Source organism: Hyperolius riggenbachi, chromosome 6 (genome assembly GCF_040937935.1).
Source record: "Hyperolius riggenbachi isolate aHypRig1 chromosome 6, aHypRig1.pri, whole genome shotgun sequence".
Lineage (NCBI taxonomy): Eukaryota > Metazoa > Chordata > Amphibia > Anura > Hyperoliidae > Hyperolius > Hyperolius riggenbachi.
Genome location: NC_090651.1, coordinates 284,414,460 through 284,435,284, shown reverse-complemented (window position 1 = coordinate 284,435,284; position 20,825 = coordinate 284,414,460). Strand labels below are relative to the sequence as shown.

Below are 20,825 nucleotides of genomic sequence, written 5' to 3'. Positions count from 1 at the left end.
CACTGCACGTCACTGAGTGCAGTGAATATTAATTAGCCATGTGCCTGGCCGCTGTCCGCTCCTCCACAACGTTACTGAGCATGTGCAAGCAGTCTAACGCGGCTCTGCCGCGTGTAAAGTACTGCATGCAGTACGTTGTGTTATGGCGCAGCGTTACAATGTAACGCAACGTGGGCACTGTGAACAGCCCATTGATTTTACATTGCCGTACGGTGGGGTGCGTTACAGGCTGCTCTAATGTGCGCCTGTAACGTCCCACTGTGAAACCAGCCTTAGACTAGCCCATCTCTTCATGGGGGATTCTAAGGGTTTTTTTCCTTATTTTCAAAAGCACTAACTAAATGGCAGTTACTCCATCCAACTGACTAAATAGGGTGAAAAGGAGTAGGGAGGCTGGCTGGCATCTTTTTATAGATCCTTTCCATTGAATGCTTGTGTAAAAAATAAAAGAGGAGACATGCTAGAAATTTGAAGAAGGGTCATTTTGTGCGGGACCAGGAATAATTTTACCTCTTGACAAGGAATAAAGACTTGGCATATTGGCATCACTATCAAGGACAAGTATAGACATTTTACCATAATATTCACTTTAATTGCATTGCGCAATTAGCGTGACCTGCATCACACAGGTAATGTGAGTGTAGTTAGAGTATCCTAGATTTGTTGTTAGTTAACCTAGCAATGCTCACATTACCTAGGTAGCCTGGTTCACACTAATTGTGCAATGTGCACTACCTTGTCAGCATAAGAAACCATACAATTGCTTTGTGCTTCCTCCACACTGCAATTTTGTCATATGGATCACTATATTATGCAGATTTATATTACTATGCGCCATTAATGACTTCAGCTCAGGTCTGTTTTAACTTCAAGCAGGAATTATTTCTGCACGGCAAAATATTTTTTTGTCAGAATGCTAATGGAGATGATCAATGCAATACAAACAATATCTGTTTGCAAACAATTTTATTGCAAATTGTTTGCCGCTTGGAATTTAGCAGAATTAGCAGGAAGTGCATTTGATTCGCCCAATTTAAAGCTGCATAAAAAAAAATGCATTAATTATGCATGTAAGTTGAAATGATTTACATCTCATTGGCCTTCTCTACTCACTGATTAATATTATAAGGTTAATGACCTTAAATATCGCTAACATCTTCCTGCTTTACAGAGTACATAATCAAGCCACTATCTGTCCTTCAGAAGAGCTTACAATCTAATCTGTGTCAGTCTTATGCTGGGTACACACTATGAGATTTTATGGTCGATTTACTGTCAGATCGATTATTTCCGACATGTTCGATTTGCTTTCCGATCGATTTCCGAGCATTTTACGATTGATTTCTATTAAAGAGGAACTTAAGCCTAAACAAACATACTGTCATTAAGTTACATTAGTTATGTTAATTAAATAGATAAGTAATGTAATCTTTTACCCACCCTGTTTTAAAAGAGCAGGCAAAGGTTTGTGATTTCATGAGGGCAGCCATCTTTTCGGTTGAAAGAAGGTGACAGGGGGCATGAGACACCGTTCCAACTGTCCTGTGTGCTGATCACCCCTCCCAGTTGCTAGGCAACGTGAATAACAACATAGGAAATCCCATCATGCTTTTCACAGCATCAGGAAAAAAAAAGCCCGGGCAGTTTTCTTTGATGGGTGGAGCTTAGCTAAAATGCAGCTAAAAATGATGCTTTGGTAAGAAAAACAAAGTTCTGATGCTGTGAAACTGTTAAAGAAACACCAAGCCTTTTCAGTGCTGCTGAGTAGATTTTTAGTCCGGAGGTTCACTTTAACTTTAATAGGAAATGTATCGGAAAATGCTCGGAAATCGATCGGATAGCAAATCGGACATGTTGGAAATAATTGAGCTGACAGTAAATTGACCATAAAATCTCATACACCACAGGCCGATTCCCAATCAATTTCAGCATGAAATCTTTCAGGAATCGGCCTCATGACGCAGCATCTGCCGCCTCGCCGCCCCGGCCTCTGTCCCACCAAATGTAGATGTCCCAGCACCCCGCCACCCCTCCCAGTGCCTGTGCATGTAAAGACTTTACCTGTCTGCTGCCCCCAAATGTCCGAATCGTACTTCCACATTTGTGTCCCACATGACTACCGGCATATTGCACATGGGGCGTGTGTGGATATCATTAGGAATTGGTGGGGGGGGGGTCAATATCAATACTTACCTACTGTAGATGGAAAATATTGGGTCCCATGGAAGTTTTGCACCCCGTAGGCACCCGATAAACAAATGGGCGTATGGGGCACCTACTATGCAAATTGTGGCTACAAATAGAGGGTGCCAAAATTTCCTATCACCATCTAGTACACCATTGTGGCACTTCATAGACATATGGCATAGACACATACAGGGAAGACAGATGATCATTTACAAAGCTAGCAAGTACCACCACTATTCATTTAATTGACACCAGAGGCCACAAATACTGGTAGTGTAACAATAGCATAAACAGCTTATGTGGCTCCCAAAAATCCTGTTCTGTGAACCCTGCAATTTACTCCTGTGTTTGTTGGGCTATAAACGTTGCAATACAAATGATGTTACTTTTTTGTGTTGTCAAACCATGTCCTATCATTTTAATTTATACTTTACAGGCATATTGTACAACATTATTAAAGTACCAGTACAGGAATCAGAACACGAAGATACTTTGAAAGGGGCACAAGTCATCTGCTCTATACCTGCAGTGGACCAGTGGAACCCTTCCTACTACCATAGTTTTGGTAGGTCCCTCAGTTAAATAAACAATGTGGTGTATATATAAAAATCCTTAAAAAAGGTGAAATTCAGTTTTAAAGAGGAAATGTAACCAAGGATTGAGCTTCATCCCAATCGGTAGCTGATACCCCCTTTCCCATGAGAAATCTTTACCTTTTCTCAAACGGATCATCAGGGGGGTCTGTATGGCTGATATTGTGGTGAAACCCCTCCCACAGTATGATGTCAGGACATAGGTCCTGACAGTTTCCTGTCTATGAATCTTGTTGCATTGTGGGAAATAACTGTTTCCAACTGCCAAGCAACCAGTATCTCCTTCTGTGTATCTATTAAAAAAACACTTTATAAAAGCCTATCGCAATGTTGGTGGGTGTGGTTATAAATATTGGTGGTTGGTGCCGTCTAGTTTTTTTCTTGTCTGCCAGTAGTAAAGATGGTGATGTGCAGGCTTATTGTAAATCAAACAACATGAACAAATTACATGGCGAATATTATTCATTTCTTGATCTCTCTTCTCTTTTTTTTAAAGTGTATCAGAGACAGCAACAAGTAAAGATTCAATACTTACCCGGGGCTTCCTCCAGCCACATAAGCACGTCTGAGTCCCTCGCCGTGTGTGCCATGCACACTGCGCAATGTCAGATATCCAACCTCAATTATCACAAGCCTGCACACAGCGCAGCTCCCCTGCATGCTGTGTGCAGGGAATCAAATGTGGAACTATAGCGGCGAGTGGAGGATGCAGAATTATGGACGGGCAGAGGGGAGGAAGAACTGCTACTTTCGCCCCACTGATATTGGTCGTTCTGCTCAGTAGACGATTACGACTGAGTGGCTACAGGGGGTGCTGGAAGGGGGAGGATGGTGCTGTGTGCTAGTCACAGCACAAGTAATAAAACAATATTAAAAGTATCGGGGGGGGGGGGGAGGGGACCAGGTCAGGAGTACTTTAAGCACTAAAGCGCTGGGAAATTCAGCCGTCATGCACTGCTGTTTAGCTCCTTTGTGCCGCTGTTCTACAGTTTTCCTGCAGCTCCAGTTAATGAATGAAGCAGCTACTGTACTATGGTCTTCATGATGTCCCTTGTACCCATGGTTGTTCTAAGCATGGAGCTAAACTTATTTCTGAAGTTTTTCTTTCTTTTTTTTTTCAGGTATGACAGAAAATTATGTTGTGTTTATAGAACAGCCACTAAAGATGAATTTGCTGAAAATTCTTACGGGGAAGTTAAGAGGTATACCCTTATCTGACTGCCTGTTCTGGGATCCAAGCTGGGATACGGCCTTCCATGTGGTGAATAAGCACTCAGGAGAGGTAATGCACGGTTGCTCCCCTGCCACCCAGACAACTTAAAGAGACACTGAAGCGAAAAAAAAATATGATATAATGAATTGGTTGTGTACTATGAATAATTACTAGAAGATTAGCAGCAAAGAAAATATTCTCATATTTTTATTTTCAGGTATATGGTGTTTTTTCTAACATTGCATCATTCTCTAATATGTGCAGATTACACAACACTCAGCATTCAAAATGATTCTTTCAGAGCAGTCTGTGAACTAATGACCTCTTCTCTGGCAGAGAAAAAGAAAACAGTTGAGATAATAAAAGTCAGAAGGCAGCCCTCTCCACGACTTTTGAAAGTCGTAGAGCTTAACCACCTTAGCGGTATGGACGAGCTCAGCTCGTCCATTACCGCCAGAGGGTGCCGCTCAGGCCCTGCTGGGCCGATTTTTATAAAATAAAAAGCAGCACACGCAGCCGGCACTTTGCCAGCCGCGTGTGCTGCCTGATCGCCGCCGCTCTGCGGCGATCCGCCGCGAGCAGCGCTGAAAGAGGGTCCCCCCAGCCGCCCGAGCCCTGCGCAGCCGGAACAAATGGTTCCGGCCAGCGCTAAGTGCTGGATCGGAGGCGGCTGACGTCCATGACGTCACTCCGCTCGTCGCCATGGCGACGAGGAAAGCCAAACAAGGAAGGCTGCTCATTGCAGCCTTCCTTGTTACTTCTGCTTGCCGAAGGCGATCAGAAGAACGCCTCCGGAGCACCCTCTAGTGGGCTTTTATGCAGCCAACTTTTAGTTGGCTGCATGAAATAGTTTTCTTTTAATAAAAAAAAAACCCTCCCGCAGCCGCCCTGGCGATCTCAATAGAACGCCAGGGTGGTTAATGGCTTTTTTGCATAGAGATAAAAACTGGAGTTTCTTAACTCTTCCTGTACTGGAAACAATTAGACTGATGTATCTGATCTTAATGTTTTATTTCTTAGCTGTACTACACATACAAATCATAATATCATAATTTTTTTTTCGCTTCAGTGTCTCTTTAAGGCACCTTTCTCACATGTGTGTGACCGAATGCACAAAACTGATTACTTATCTCAGCTTATTTGTTTTTATCAACTATACAATATCTTATTCGCATCTAGCAAACAAAAAATAAGATAAGAAAAGCAATAATGGGGTACAATCTGGTCTGAATGCTTTTGCTTGCTGGCCACTGAATAGTGTGCAGGTAGAGTATACAGAACGTAGTGGAGTTATTTGTGTTCCTGAGTGAAGTTGGATGGAATATGGAGAAAAAAGTCCCACATGTCTGCTAGAAAGTTTAGCAATTGCTGTTTTTCACTGGACAAGGGTAGGCCTTCCACACTATTCCCTCAAATCCATGTCAGGCATTAGGTTTGATAGGTGTGGGGTCCCAGGTGATGTGAGCGCTTCGGACCTTGCCTGTTCTGTCCACCTCCGTTTGAAAGCTTAGAGCTACTTGCAGGTAATGTAGCTTCCATGTCACATAGCAGTGGTTAGGAGAAGGCATAGAGACTGGCTGCACGCATCACCTCTGCTGCCACGTAATTGCATTATTATGTGAAACTGAAGGAGGAGATAGTTTAACCTGGTACTGCAGGTGTAGGTACACTTGCTGTGTTTTTAAATTGCTGACAGGCTTATCCTGCAGATCATTTAAATAGCCAGGTGCTGCCTGGGGCTGGGAGGGAGCTCATGCCAATCTTTTTCTTTTATAATCGGCTTACCTGGCTGATTCATATAAAGAGATGTGTTCCAGGAGGCAATGGGCTGTGCAGCATATTTCTGGGGTAAGCTAGGCCCCAGGACTGTGAATCCAGAAGTTAAAGAACAACTGAAGTCAGAGGGATATGTCATATTTATTCCTTTAAATCAATACAAACTGCCTGGTTGTAGTGCTGATCACCCACCTCTAATACTTTTATCTACAGACCCTGAACAAGCATGCAGATCAGTTTGACTGAATTTTGCCAAATGCATGTTAACCACTCTGCGACCGCCTAACGCAGATTGGCGGGAACAAAGTGACTCTATTGTTCCTCCGGGCTGCCATATGGCGTCATTTCGCGAGAGACGCGATTTTACGGGAGCTTGCTCTTGCATGAGCGCGCTCTCCTGACAGTAAACACAGCTGGTAAACATGTATACATGCTATATAAATGTATTTATATAGCGCTGACATCTATCGCAGCGCTGCACAGAGTATTCTCTTGTCACTTAAGTGTCCCTCGGAGGGGCTCATAATCTAATCCCTATCATAGGCATATGTCTATGTATGTATGTATTGTGTAGTGAGTGTATGTAATGTAGCCTAGGGCCGATTTGGAAGGAGGGATAGCAAAAATTATAATTTTTTTCTTTAAAAATTGCTTTTTTTTTTATTCATAACAAAAATAAAAATCATAGCAGCAATCAAATGCCAAAAGAAAGCTCTATTTGTGGGAAGAAAAGGGGGCAACATTCATTTGGGTGCTACATTGTATGACTGAGCAATAAACTGTTAAAGTTGTGAGGTACCGAATTGTAAAAAATGGCCTGGTCACTAGGGGGTATAAACCTCTGGTCCTCAAGTGGTTAAATAATGCATGAAAGATCAACATGCTGCCAGGCAACTGGTATAGTTTAAAAGGAAATAAATATGGCATTCTCATATCCCTCTCACTTCAATTGCCCTTCAAGTGGCCAAAAGTGAACCAGAGAAGGAGGCTAAGCCCTAAGGCCTCTTTTACAGTGCAACGTTAAGGTCGCACGTTAGAAAATTTTATAACGCAGACTAACACACAGCAATACTAAGTCTGTGCGACATTCACAGTGCACATGTTGTGTTTGTGTGTAACGTGAGGCGTTATTAGAAAGTGCTGCATGCTGTGCGTTTAGCAATGAATCTGCTGCGTTAGTTGTGTTGCACATGCTCAGTAATGTTTTTTTTTAAATATGTAACGCATGCGCCATTTTCGTTCCATCACTGTGTGATGGAAACGGCGCACCAAATGCAGGGCTAAAGAATGCACTATAACGTCCAAGTTATAGTGCACAATGTGTCGCATCAAACGCAACGTCCTGATGGGAAAGTAGCCTTAAACTACAGTGGGATGCGAAAGTTTGGGCAACCTTGTTAATTGTCATTTTTTTCTTGTATAAATCGTTGGTTGTTACGATAAAAAATGTCAATTAAATATATCATATAGGAGACACACACAGTGATATTTGAGAAGTGAAATGAAGTTTATTGGATTTACAGAAAGTGCGCAAGTTTTTATTTTGATTGAAAAAAGTTTTTTATTTTTATATAGTCCCCCCCCCCCCCCCCCCCCCACACACACACCAAATCGGCCCTACACTACGACGCATACACTGCACATAATATTCATAGGTATATGCCTATTAATTGATATAGATTGCGCAGCGATTAGAGGGACAGGATCCTTGCAGGGCCGTTTCTCTGTACAGCACTGCGCTAGACCACAGCACTGTACATTTATTACCTTTTTTTTATTTTTACAGCCTGCCAGCTCCAATTGCGGCTGGCAGTCTGTTCACAGCCTTCTCCTCTGTCCTCTGTAAAGATCGGTGTCAACACGCAGAGAGAATCTGATTATTGGCAATCTGCAGAATCACCAGTAATGCAGATATACACCAGATTATGGATGATCTGCAGTATCACCAATAATCCAGGTATGTCTAACCTCTGGACACCTGAGATATGAGTGTATGGAATAACAGTAACACTTTGAGCGAGAACCACCAGAGGAACTGGAGGTAGCATAAAGAAGGGAATTCACCCCAGACTGTGGGAGAATCCCTATAGGCCTAAGGCTCCCTAGGAGAGGGGCCTAGGCTAGGTTGCAGGATGCACTGCTGCTAAATAAAGAACTTGCCCTATTGGATGAGAGGTCCTAGCTTTCTATACCCTAGTGGCGGGCCAAGGTAGTACAGATACACAATGCTAGACTTGGGTGTGAGGTATATAGTTACAGCACCCCGGAACTAGCATAGAACATAACATAGCATTGGCACAGTTTCCTAGGCTTGGGTGTGAGGTCCGTAGTCACAACACCCTGGAACTAGTCTAGAGCATAACATAGTATTGAGACAGTTTCCTAGGCTTGGGTGTGAGGTCCGTAGTCACAACACCCTGGAACTAGTCTAGAGCATAACATAGCATTGAGACCGTTTCCTAGGCTTGGGTGTGAGGTCCGTAGTCACAACACCCTGGAACTAGTCTAGAGCATAACACAGTATTGAGACAGTTTCCTAAGCTTGGGTGTGAGGTCCGTAGTCACAACACCCTGGAACTAGTCTATAGCATAACATAACATCACATGCAAGAGTATTCTAGCTCAGTGTGATTTCCCAGGTCCGTCCTGGTTCTAACACACTGTAGGATCTGACTGAGGTCTGTGTGCTAACACGTTAAGCATTTGCAATGGCAGACAACGTGAGACTGAGGGACGAGTGGTTATATAGTGCGGCGCTAATCAGCGCTGCCCAGTCCCTTCCAGCCAATCCACATTCATCCTTGGATCAGCTGACCAAGGGCGTCAGTTGATCCGTCTCTGCTTCCCATAAAGCCTCTGCCTCTCCGCGCGCGCGTATTCCTCAACCTATGTGCACAGGAAGGCTGAACCAGATCAGACACATGTCGCCGTTCGTAAACCGCCGGACTAGACGCGTGCTCTGACGGCGTGGCGGCTTTTCCGCAATTCTTCACATCCTCGTGCAGGGAACTCGCGCTTACGCAAGTTCCCTGCCTTTCTCGTGATGACGCCATATGGCATGATGGAGGAACAAGAGAGCCACTCTGCAGCCACCATCCTGCATTAGGCAGTCACAGAGTAGTTAAGGGTCCCTCTTTCTTATCTCAAAAAGTTGGGAGGTATGGAAAATATTTGCACCTTTATCAGAATTTGTATCCTCTGCCATTCCTCCGCCTCACATGAATCTTCCAACTTTTCTGCCTAATGCCCAGTTCACACTTTCGTTGTAGTGGTAAACTGATCCGTAAAAACGGATCTGAACACCAATTGATCGGATCCGTTGCCACGTTCTGTTGTTTACGTTCTGTAAAACAAAGTTTATTGGATTTACAGAAAGTGTGCAATAATTGTTTAAACAAAATTAGGCAGGTGCATAAATTTGAGCACCACAAAAAATAAATAAAATCAATATTTAGTAGATCCTCCTTTTGCAGAAATTACAGCCTGTAAACGCTTCCTGCAGGTTCCAATGAGAAGGCTGGATTCTGGTTGAAGGTATTTTGGACCATTTCTCCTTACAAAACATCTCTAGTTCATTCAGGTTTGATGGCTTCCAAGCATGGACAGCTCTCACACCACAGATTTTCAATTATATTCATGTCTGGGGACTGAGATGACCATTCCAGAACGTTGTACTTGTTCCTCTGCATAAATGGCTTAGTGCATTTTGAACAGTGATAGGGTCGTTGTCTTGTTGAAAGATCCAGCACCGGCGCAGCTTCAGCTTTGTCACTGGTTCCTGGACATTGGTCTCCAGAATCTGCTGATACTGAGTGGAATCCATGCGTCCCTCAACTTTAACAAGATTCCAAAGTCCCTGCACTGGCCACACAGTGCCACAACATGATGGAACCACCACCATATTTTACTGTAGGTAGCAGATGTTTTTCTTGGAATGCTGTGTTGTTTTTCCTCCATGTATAACGCCCCTTGTTATGCCCAAATAACTAAATTTTAGGTTCATCAGTCCACAGCACCTTATTCCAAAATGAAGCTGGCTTGTCCAAATGTGCTTTAGCATACCTCAAGCGACTGTTTGTGCTGTGGGCGGAGAAAAAACTTCCTCTGCATCACTCCTGCATACAGCATCTCCTTGTGTAAAGTGTGCCGAATGGTTGAACAATGCACAGTGACTCTATCTGCAGCAAGATGATGTTGTAGGTCTTTGGTACTGGTCTGTGGGTTGACTCTGACTGTTCTCACCATTCATCGCTTCTGTTTATCTAAACTCCAACATACATGTTAGCCACATAAAGATTACCCACATTTCAAAAATTGCGCCCACATTAGTCTTCCATAAGACACCATGGCCCATATGCAATTCACTTTTTCACCTGAGTTTTCTCCTTGCTGATATTTTTTAAACTTGTCAGTAAAATGCCTATTAAGCCCCCAGAAGGCAAGAAAATGCTCAAAATAATTTTAATGGTACTTTTTCTGCAACTTTTTGGTACTTTTTTAGTTGAAAAGTACTGCAAAGTTATTTAAAATTAAAGATGAAAAATTATCTCCTAGGAGAAAACTCAGGTGAAAAAGAGAATTGCATATAGACCCATGTATACAAAAAAAGAAGAGAAAAGAGGAGCCTATCTGGGCTTACAAATAATATGAATATATCTCAGACAAAATCAGATTTCTGACGAAAAATATATGTATTCTTTATTAGTAAACAAGCAATTCATAAAAACAATTAAAAATACAAGCCTCCTGGAGCATGCCAATTGTAATTGACACTGACTCACCCTGGTAAAGAACATTTGATAAAGCTGAAAATAATAATATATTATAATCCCTGGCACAGTCAGGTGACACAGAGTACAATTGTGCAAAGGGTCCTAACACCTACAATTACCTCCATATAAAGTGCCTCGTGCAAAAATCAATAATTAAATTAATTTGTGTGCATGCCCGTGCCCCCACTCAAAAAATGCAGGCGCACGCATATACACATGTGTGCAAAAAAATCCCTACCACAAATACCTCTATATAAAGTGCCTTGCGCACAAATCAATACATAAATTTGAGTGCATGCCTGCGTCCCGACCAAAAAATGCGGGCGCATGCATACACACGTGCAAGAAACTCCCTATGCATCACCAACATTGTAAACCTCACACCACTCCTGCTATGTAATAAAAGTGAATAAGTACAAAAATACAAAATACAAAAGTGCAAAAATGCAAAATACCAAAAATGAATAAAGTCTACAAAGGCAGAATGCAAATTAATGTCACTTACAATTACAAAACCGCTACATGAAAGTGCTACGTGCAATATGCTGGGTAGCAGATACACCAATAATCGTGCGAAAGAGAGCACATGCTTACCAGGGAAATTCCAGCAGGAGACCCAGGAGAACGCCTTACGCGATTGCAGCTAGCGGCTGCTTCTAGAGAGGCTACCGAACATACACCACTTGCTTCCTTAAATACTATGACCCTATGCTACACGGAAGTGAGCGTGGCCGCGCTCTCGATGACGGCAGGCGTGCGCACTGATTGGCGCACGTACACTGCATCCGGGTCAAAGGGAGTATCTTGATCACTTTCTAACTATTTTATGCATGCGCAATCATCTCCTATGCGTACCCACATATGGTCATACTACAAATTAGCACTTTTAAATACACCGAAATCCATATTGTCCTCTATTATACAAATATGTACAAATTCCATTTCACAATACATAATACATAATAATAACTTCAGAAATAATAATAATGAGAAACACTCCTATTACAATATACAAATGGCTGTCAAAAATAAGACAACACTGCCATCCACTGTTCAAAGGATGTCAGTGCAGCCACAAGGAACCTTGAAAAATACTATTTTCTTCACACTTGTATATTCTTCTATATTTCTTTTCCAAAAGGCCAAAATAAGCCAAGTCCATCTAAAAGAAACTACAAGGCAACACTTACATTACAGCATAGTGGAACACACACATATCTATTCTTATTTATAAAAATCTCCCGATCCGCTCACCTCGGACCACGAGACTGACATAATCCATATTATGAGAAACTACACTTGTAACAAGTGAATAGGATCGAATCTGGTTCAGAGATAGCTAAGTAGGTACAACATGGTAAAAATCCCCCCTTGCTCACCTTCAAGTGGTACTATGAAAAATTGTGAAAAAGTCCAATCAAGAAAGGAGGTAGAGCAAGTCCAATCAAGAAAGAAGAGTGCAGCAAGACAATCAACAGATATACCAACGTGAAACATGCAAATTGCACATCTATATATGTAAAACCCCCTCGGGTAAATCCGTGACATGCACAACCGCACATCTACATATAAGAAAACCCCATTAGAGTAGCTAGTTCATATATCAAACCAGATTTCTTACCAATATTAGCAGTTCAGGGATGGTCAACCTATACTCACAAACAGTAGGAAAAGGGGGGATAGGCAAAAACAGAAAGAAAAACAAACAAACATGTGTTAATATATCACCTATTGACTGTCCTATTCTATTGTTTTCCCAAGAAACAACCAAAACTGGCCTCTTCATTTAGACCCCGTGGTTGCTTGCTTCTCAGTCTATGAACCCACTTCAATTCATTTTTTAATAATCTGATGGTAATATCACCCCCTCTCATATTTAGCTCAATCGTTTCTAAGCCCATAAATGACCAGCCTCTCAGAGAGCCATCATGGTAATCCAGGGCATGCTCTGCCACTGTTAGATTTTTATTTTCCTGTCTGTCCCTTCCTGCCAATTTGACCGTGGAGACATGTTTTTGAAGTCTTGTTTTTAAAATATTCTTCGTTTGGCCGACATATTGTTTGCCGCACGGCATTCAATCAGATAAATAACACCACTAGTCTGGCAGTTTATAAACTGTCTCACCTCAAATTGTTGTCTCGTTATGTGGCTCCTAAAGGTCTTGGTCACCCTCATCATAGGACAAATAGAGCATCGCCCACATTTATAATTCCCTGTGATACCAATTTGATGTCGTTCTGAGTCATAATGACTCTTACTCAACAAGGTTTTTAAAGTGGGTGCTCGTTTGGCTGTGATGCTTGGGAATGGTGTAATATTTTGTTTAATGATTGGATCATTCTGTAAGATAGGCCAATGTTTCTGTAATATTTGTTGTATATGCTGCCATCTCGTATTGTAGGGTGTTACCAACCTGGTATATTTGTTCTCTTTCTTTGGTCTTGTAGTTAAAAATTTCTCTCTTGGGGTTGCCCTCACTCTTCTTTGTGCTTTTTCAATACATTTCCTAGGATAATCCCTTTTCTTTGAATCATTTTTGGAGTTCTTTACTTTCATTCTCAAAACTCTCTGTGCTTGAACAATTTCTTTTCAATCTAATAAATTGACCAACTTTTTTTTTTTTTTACAATTTTTCATTGTTTTTATGAATTGCTTGTTTACTAATAAAGAATACACATATTTTTCGCCAGAAATCTGATTTTGTCTGAGATATATTCATATTATCTGTAAGCCCAGGGCTCCTCTTTTCTCTTCTGTTTATCTGAGATTTTTTTTTGTTCTGTCACTTCGAGCCTTAACTTGAACTAAGCCTGTGGTCTTCCATTTCCTCAATATGTTTCTAACTGTGGAAAGCTGACATCTCTGAGACAGCTTTCTGTATCCTTCCCCTAAATCATAATGGTGAACAATCTTGGTCTTCAGGTCATTTGAGAGTTGTTTTGAGACCCCCATGTTGCTACTCTTCAGAGAAAATTAAAAGAGGAGGGAAACTTACAATTGACAACCTTAAATACTCTTTCTCATAATTGGATTCACATGTGTATGTAGGTCAGGAGTCACTGAGCTTACCAAGCCAATTTGAGTTCCAATAATTAGTTCTAAAGGTTTTGGAGTCAATAAAATGACAACAGTGCCCAAATTTATGCACCTGCCTAATTTTATTTAAACAATTATTGTGCACTTTCTGTAAATCCAATAAACTTCATTTCACTTCTCAAATATCACTGTGGGTGTCTACTACAGTATATGATATATTTAACTTACATTTTTAAGCATTACAACCAACGATTTATACAGAAAAATTATGACAATTAATAGGGTTGCCCAAACTTTCGCATCCCACTGTAGAAGATGTTTGGAATTGACTAAGGGCTCTTTCACAGTGCGACGTTAAGGTCGCACGCTATAAAAAGTAATAACACAGAGCAACACAAAGTATGTGTGACATTCACAGTGCTCACGTTGTGTTGTGTGTAACAATATTTAGAAAGTGCAGCATGCTGTGCGTTCTCTGCCTTATTAGCTACGTTAGACTGTTTGCACATGCTCAGTAATGTTTTTGATTTATTTTTTTTAAATGTGACGCATGCGCCGTTTTCGTTCTATCAGCATGCAACGAAAACAGCGCACCGCGAGGCACATAACGCAGGGCAATTTAACGTCACATTTCAAAAGTGACATGCGTTGCGTTAGGGGCACGTTGTGCGACCATAACGTCGCATCAAACGCAAAGTCCTAGTGTGGAAAAGCCCTAAAGGTTACATAGTAGTCACCATTATGATGACCCAAGGTGAGGATTTTGGCACACACAAGCAGTAAGTATTATTCTATGACTATGCTCTCCATTTAAAGGACACGTGTAGTGAGAGGGATATGGAGGCTGCCATATTTATTTTCTTATTTCAATTTGTTGCTTATCTTGTTAAAACTCAACCATACATTTCTGTGAGTGTATTATGTAATTGACACAGTCAATACACAGTGAGTGTATTATGTAATTGACACAGTCTGTCATAGGGTTTATGACTTAAGACACATCACTGTCAGAATTTGTCTGTCCTGCCTGTATATGAATAATGACTTGAGTTTTTATTGGAGTCATTGATGTGTTGCAGATCTGTTCTATTTGTTTTGATGTAGATTTCTCTCCAGGTGAAATGTCCACCCATTCACTGCAGCTGTGCCAATGTAACAAGGTTAATCATCTCTTTCCCCTCTGCAGGTTCATTCTGTGACATACCACTCTCAAGCTGTTGCAATGTTTCATCAAATCAATGCCTATGAAGACCAGGGCTGCATTGTGCTGGACCTCTGCTGTCAAGATGATGGAAACGTAGTTCACCTATACAATCTACAAAATTTACGCAAATCTGGGATAGCTTTGGAGGAGGTATTATTCCAAAGAATGAATAGATGCTGGGAATTTTTATAAAGAAAGTACAAGTAATGTGCACCTTGATTGACTAGCAACTTATGAGATGTGAACTGTTCATAGATTTTGAATCACACTGTGTTAGGCTGGATTCACACTGTGCGCATCACAAAACTCATGTGTGTGAACTGCAATGGAAACTACACATAGATGTTAAAGGGGCACTCCAGTGAAAAAAGTAAGCAGTTAAAATCTGACAGAACTGACAGGTTTTGGACTAGTGCATCTCCTCCTAGGGAATTCTCAGTGTTTTCTTTGTTTTCAAAAGCATTTCCTGAAACAGCAATTGCTAAGCCTAACTGCCGTTACAGAGGCTGTCTGGTATCTTAGGGCCCTTTTACATTGGTGAAAGTGATGCGATGCAGCAACGCATCACTTTTGCCAGCGCCCGCGTCACTTCCGCATCTCTTGATTCAGAAGTCAATTGAAAAGATGGGACGCAGCTGCGGGTGGATGTGGCCGTGCGAGAATTTGCAGCATGCTGAAGATTCTTGGATCGCTCCACACAACATGCACGCAGTGGCACTGATTCCATTGCCGTGCTTGTGTTTCAGCATACCCACGGTGCGATGCGGCTTCTAGTGGAAAAGGGCCCTTACTATTTTGGCAGTTAGACTTAGCAACTGCCATTCAGGAAATGCTTTTAAGAACAAAGAAAACCCTGAGAATCCTCCATGAGGAGATGGACTAGTCCAAAACCTGTTGGCTCTGTCAGAGTTTAACTGCTTACTTTTTTCACTGGGGTGGTCCTTTAATTCAAAGCCTGCATGCAGCGAGTTACAACGCAGAGATGTGAAAAGCCCCATAGAATTATATGGCCAGTGAGTTGACCCGCAGAATTATTCAGCAGTGCCACTGAAAGGACCCTTACAGTGTGCAAAACAGCGTCCAATACAATGCAGTGTCAGTGTGAAGGATTGTTGTGGGGGAGGGATGTTAATACAGGAAAAAAAGAATTATAATTTAGACTATTTGCAAAGCTTCCTGTATGTTCCCAGCATAAAAATACAAAAGTATAATTATAGATTCAAGATCACCCTTAACCACTTCGCCATATCTGGACGCATATATCCGTCCAGATAGGCAGTGGTGCTGCAGCCGTGTGGTGCGCGCAATCGGGCGCGCGCCCGCGCGTGCTCCCGCTGCCTCCAGCTGCCCCCCGATCAGTGAATGGGAATATAATTCCCATTCACCGATCTAAGTCCCCGGCAGAAATACCGACACTTTCTCATCAGAGAGCGTGGTATTTCTGCCCCCAGTAAACTTCTTCTCTTCATTTTAGTTCGTAGATGCGACATCGTTCGCATCCAGGAATTTTTTGAATGTGGCCATCTTGTGGCCAAATAGTAAACTGCACCCACATACCTGTATTGAATAAAAAAATACATTATATTACATCTAAAATTGGCTATTTACCTCCCAAACTAAAATTACCCAAATACATTTTTGTATTAAAAAAAAAATTAAAAAAATTACAATTAAAAAAAAACAACTACATAAATAGTTACCTAAGGGTCTGAACTTTTTAAATATACATGTCAAGAGAGTATCTTATTAAATTTTTTAAAATTATAAGCTTGTAAATAGTGATGGACGCAAATTGAAAAAATGCACCTTTATTTCTAAATAAAATATTGGTGCCATAAATTGTGATAGGGACGTAATTTAAATGGTGTAATAAGCGGGACAAATGGGCACATAAAATGCATGGGTTTTAATTACTGTAGCATGTATTAATTTTAAACTATAATGGCCAAAAACTGAGAAATAATGATTTTTTTCCATTTCTATCTTAATCCTCCTGTTAAAATGTATTTACAGTAAAGTGGCTCTTAGCAAAATGTACTACCTAAAGAAGGCCTAATTAGTGGCGGAAAAAACGAGATATAGATCAATTAATTTTGATAAGTAGCGATAAAGTTATTAGCGAATGAATGGGAGGTGAACATTGCTCGGATGCATAAGATTTTCGAAGCTGTAGGCTGAAGTGGTTAAAGAGGAACTCCAGTGAAAATAATGTAGTAAAAAAGTGCTTCATTTTTTACCATAATTATGTATAAATGATTTAGTCAGTGTTTGCTCATTGTAAAATCTTTCCTCTCCCATATTCACATTCTGACATGTATTACATGGTGACATTTTTACTGTGGGCAGGTTATGTAGCTGTTTTGGCTGTTAGAGACAGCTGTAAACAGCTAATTCGTGTCTGTGAACATTGTTACATTGTGGCAGTTTGCCCAGAGTACCGCGGTACTCAGAGCTTTTTGTGGGAGGGGTTTCAGCACAAAATCAGTCATACAGCGCCCCCTGATGGTCTGTTTGTGAAAATCATTATATTTCTCATGTAAAAGGGGGTATGAGCTTCTGATTGTGATAAAGTTCAATTCTAGGTTGGAGTTTCTCTTTAAGGTGGCCACACACCATACAATTTTTTAAATATCTGTTCAATTTAAGAATAGCAATCCATTTTTCTGACTGATTGTAACATATCAAAAATATGACCAATGTACCACACACCTATGTTCAATTTTCCTCCAGTTATGATAAAACTGATTGGAAACTCTGAGAAAATTGCTAGGGTGTGTATATTAATAAATTGACAATCTAACACACACCATACAATCTTTAAAAAAATTAAAGAGAAATATTTAGCATTCCGGATCGATATAAATCGAAAGAAAATGGAAAATTTTAAGTCGAATGAAAAAATAAGCTTTTGTTTTTTCGGGAGATATGATCGTTTTTATCGAATTGCTGTAAAATCGGATCATTTTATTGTATCGTGTGTGGCCACCTTGAAGCTCTTGTTCCCTGTGCGTTCATTTTATCTTATAAGCAATAACATCTAATATCTAAAGTAAAAATATGGCTATTCTAATGTTACCTGCATATTTTCTTTACAGGCCTATAATAAAATTGCAAGATCTCTCCCTCGTAGATTTGTGTTTCCACTCAATATTAATTCTGACACACCACAAGAGATAAATCTGATTCCTCTAGATTACACAACTGCCACTGCAGTGAAGCAAGCTAATGGAAAGGTAAGTCCTCTTATAAACTGGGAAATGAGTGTTTGTGAACTCCTATAGGGATGGTCAATGAGATGCAAATAATTTGGAGTTGATGCAGGATTGTGCAAATTTTTATTTTATTTTATTTTTTGGTATGGTCGTTATATTGATAATCTGCTGCTGATATGGGGGGGCCCTGTGGATTCACTACCACATTTTTTGTCCTACTGTAATGACAATAGACTCAATTTGTCATTTACGATTTGCAGTGATCCTGTAGAGATCAATTATTTGGACTTGACCCTGAGTGGATCACACATGTCAAATAGGATTACTACCAGAACCTATCGTAAGGCCTGTGCAGGCAACTCTCTTCTCCTTGCCTCTAGTTGCCACCCCAAACACACCTTGAAGGCGATTCCTTATGGAGAATTATTAAGGGCAGCCAGAAATTGTTTTGAGCCCAGGGAGTTGGAGAAGGAGTTGGATCTAGTGGAGGAACGACTCCAGGACAGGGGCTACAATATTTCTGTAATAAAGAAAGCTAGGGAACAGGTTAGGCATAAGAGTCGTCCTGATCTGTTATGCCAGGGTACTGATCGCAGGATGGGCATCACTAGGAGGGGGGTGACTTTCACAACCCCTTATAGTTTAGATTACAATCAAATTATCAATATTATCAAGAAGTACTTGCCCATCCTGCACTCAGACCCAAAATTCTATAAGATTCTGGAAGAAGGGTGCAGTTTTTCTGCGCGCCGAGCCCCTACCATGGGGTCCCAACTCTCCCCAAGTCTCTTTTCCAGTACAGAGAGAAAGACCCCTACTTGGTTAACATACACAGGCTCTTTTAAATGTGGGTTCAATACCTGCAGATATTGCTGTGTCCATGGTTCAACTCGTGAGATATCTTCGATTGCCAATGGTACGAAATTTCAAATCAAACAATATATTAATTGTAACACTAATTATGTGATATATCTCATTAGCTGCACCATTTGTGGACTACAATATGTAGGGTGTACCACGCGACCTTTACGCCAACGTATCTCAGAACACTTCAACGGACCGTCTAGATGCCTTAGGAACGAGGCCTTTATCTCACAGGTTTCTAGCATATCTAGACATTTCTTGAATGTCCATCGAGGGGATATGAGAGGTTTTGTTTTTCAGGGGGTGGAGAGAATTACACGTTCTGTTAGAGGTGGCGATATGTACAGGCTTTTGAGAAGGAGAGAGGCTTTTTGGATATGGAGGCTGGGCACACAAATGCCTAGAGGGCTAAATTCTAGAATGGACATCAGTTTAACTTATGACAGTGGACACTAATTTCTTGTGTGCATATATTTTTGTGAATGTTTACACAGATTCTACTGAAAATTATATATACGATTATTCACAATTTTTGCGAGAAACAATGTATATATGGAATTACTATTACCAATATCATTCATAATTTATGCCTTATATACTTATATATGTATATTCTTTCTTGTGACATGTGTATAACTTGACGTATGTGTGTTTTTTGCATTTTTGCATTTACTGTGGTTTTATACATAAGTTTGTATTCTGGCATTGCCATTTTAATTGCTATGGATGTGTATGTTACTTTAAGGCCAACGGCCACGCCCCCCATTTAGTGGGGCGGCACTAGATTATTTAAACCAGCGCTGTGTAACAGATTGTAAGCTATGATTAAGGAGCTGTGAGCTCGGATACGCGTGAGCTTTTAACCTTTGTATCCACTGATGTGACAATAAATGGAGACTTTTTTCACCCAGCCATTTGGTGTAGCGGAATCTCCTTTTCTGACGTGTGCAAATTTTGCATGCAAGTTTATGCAGCCTGATCGACCTGATAAAATCGACCAATCGAATTCCACCTTGGTTACATTGGTCCATTTTCAAATTGCATACATTTTCATACAAAATTTGCATAATCCTGCATCAACTCTGAATTATTTGCATCTCATTGACCATCCCTATTTACCACCCCAGGAGAACCTTAGGTGAGTATCTATCTTTATCTATTTTTTTTCCTCACAGATTTGCTTTAAAGAGAACCCGAGGTGTGTTTAAAGAATGTTATCTGCATACAGAGGCTGCATCTGTCTATACAGCCCAGCCTCTGTTGCTATCCCAAACCCCACTAAGGTCCCCCTGAACTCTGCAATCCCTCATAAATCACAGCCATGCTGTGAGGCTGTGTTTACATCTGTAGTGTCAGTCTCAGCTGCTCCCCCGCCTCCTGCATAGCCCCGGTCCCTGCCCCTGCCCCTTCCCTCCAATCAGCAGGGAGGGAAGGGATGCAGGCGGGGCTGGAGTTCTGCAGGAGGCAGGGAGAGCAGCAGACTGACACTATAGAGATAAACACAGCCAGCTCTGACAAGCTGTTTGTCAGCAGCGTGGCTGTGATTTATGAGGGATTGCAGAGTGCAGGGGGACCTTAGGGGGGTTTGGGATAGCAACAGAGGCTGGGCTGTATAGGCAGATCCAGCCTCTGTATGCAGATAATATTCTTCAAACCCACCTCGGGTTCTCTTTAAAGAGAACCTGAATTGAAAGCTCGGGTTCAGAAACACAGTACTTATCTAAGGAGAGGAAAGACTCTGGATCCTATAGAGGCTTTCCATGGCATCCTCCTCCGCTGCTCGGGACCCTCCAGCAAATCGGGGCGCCCTTTCACAATAGCACAGAGCCACTTGCTGTAACAAGCGGCTCTGGCTTACTGCACAGGCGCAGTACAGCCATGCTGATGCTTGAACAGGAGCATGGTCCCAATCAGATTACCCACAAGCCCTTGTTGGTAGACTTTGGTGGGTCCGCAAGCTGCAATGT

The 20,825-nt window shown here is 41.3% G+C and overlaps 1 protein-coding gene across 1 annotated transcript in view; it reads left to right on the top strand.

Annotated features, from left to right (window-relative positions):
* The window catches only part of LOC137521560 (carotenoid-cleaving dioxygenase, mitochondrial-like), a 104,811-nt gene that overhangs the window by 68,072 nt on the left and 15,914 nt on the right, over nucleotides 1-20,825 (top strand). The window contains exons 6-9 of the mRNA XM_068240957.1: nucleotides 2,624-2,752; nucleotides 3,902-4,062; nucleotides 14,765-14,932; nucleotides 17,878-18,015. Of these exons, the coding sequence (XP_068097058.1) occupies nucleotides 2,624-2,752; nucleotides 3,902-4,062; nucleotides 14,765-14,932; nucleotides 17,878-18,015 (596 nt within the window). The remainder of the gene's footprint in view (nucleotides 1-2,623; nucleotides 2,753-3,901; nucleotides 4,063-14,764; nucleotides 14,933-17,877; nucleotides 18,016-20,825) is intronic.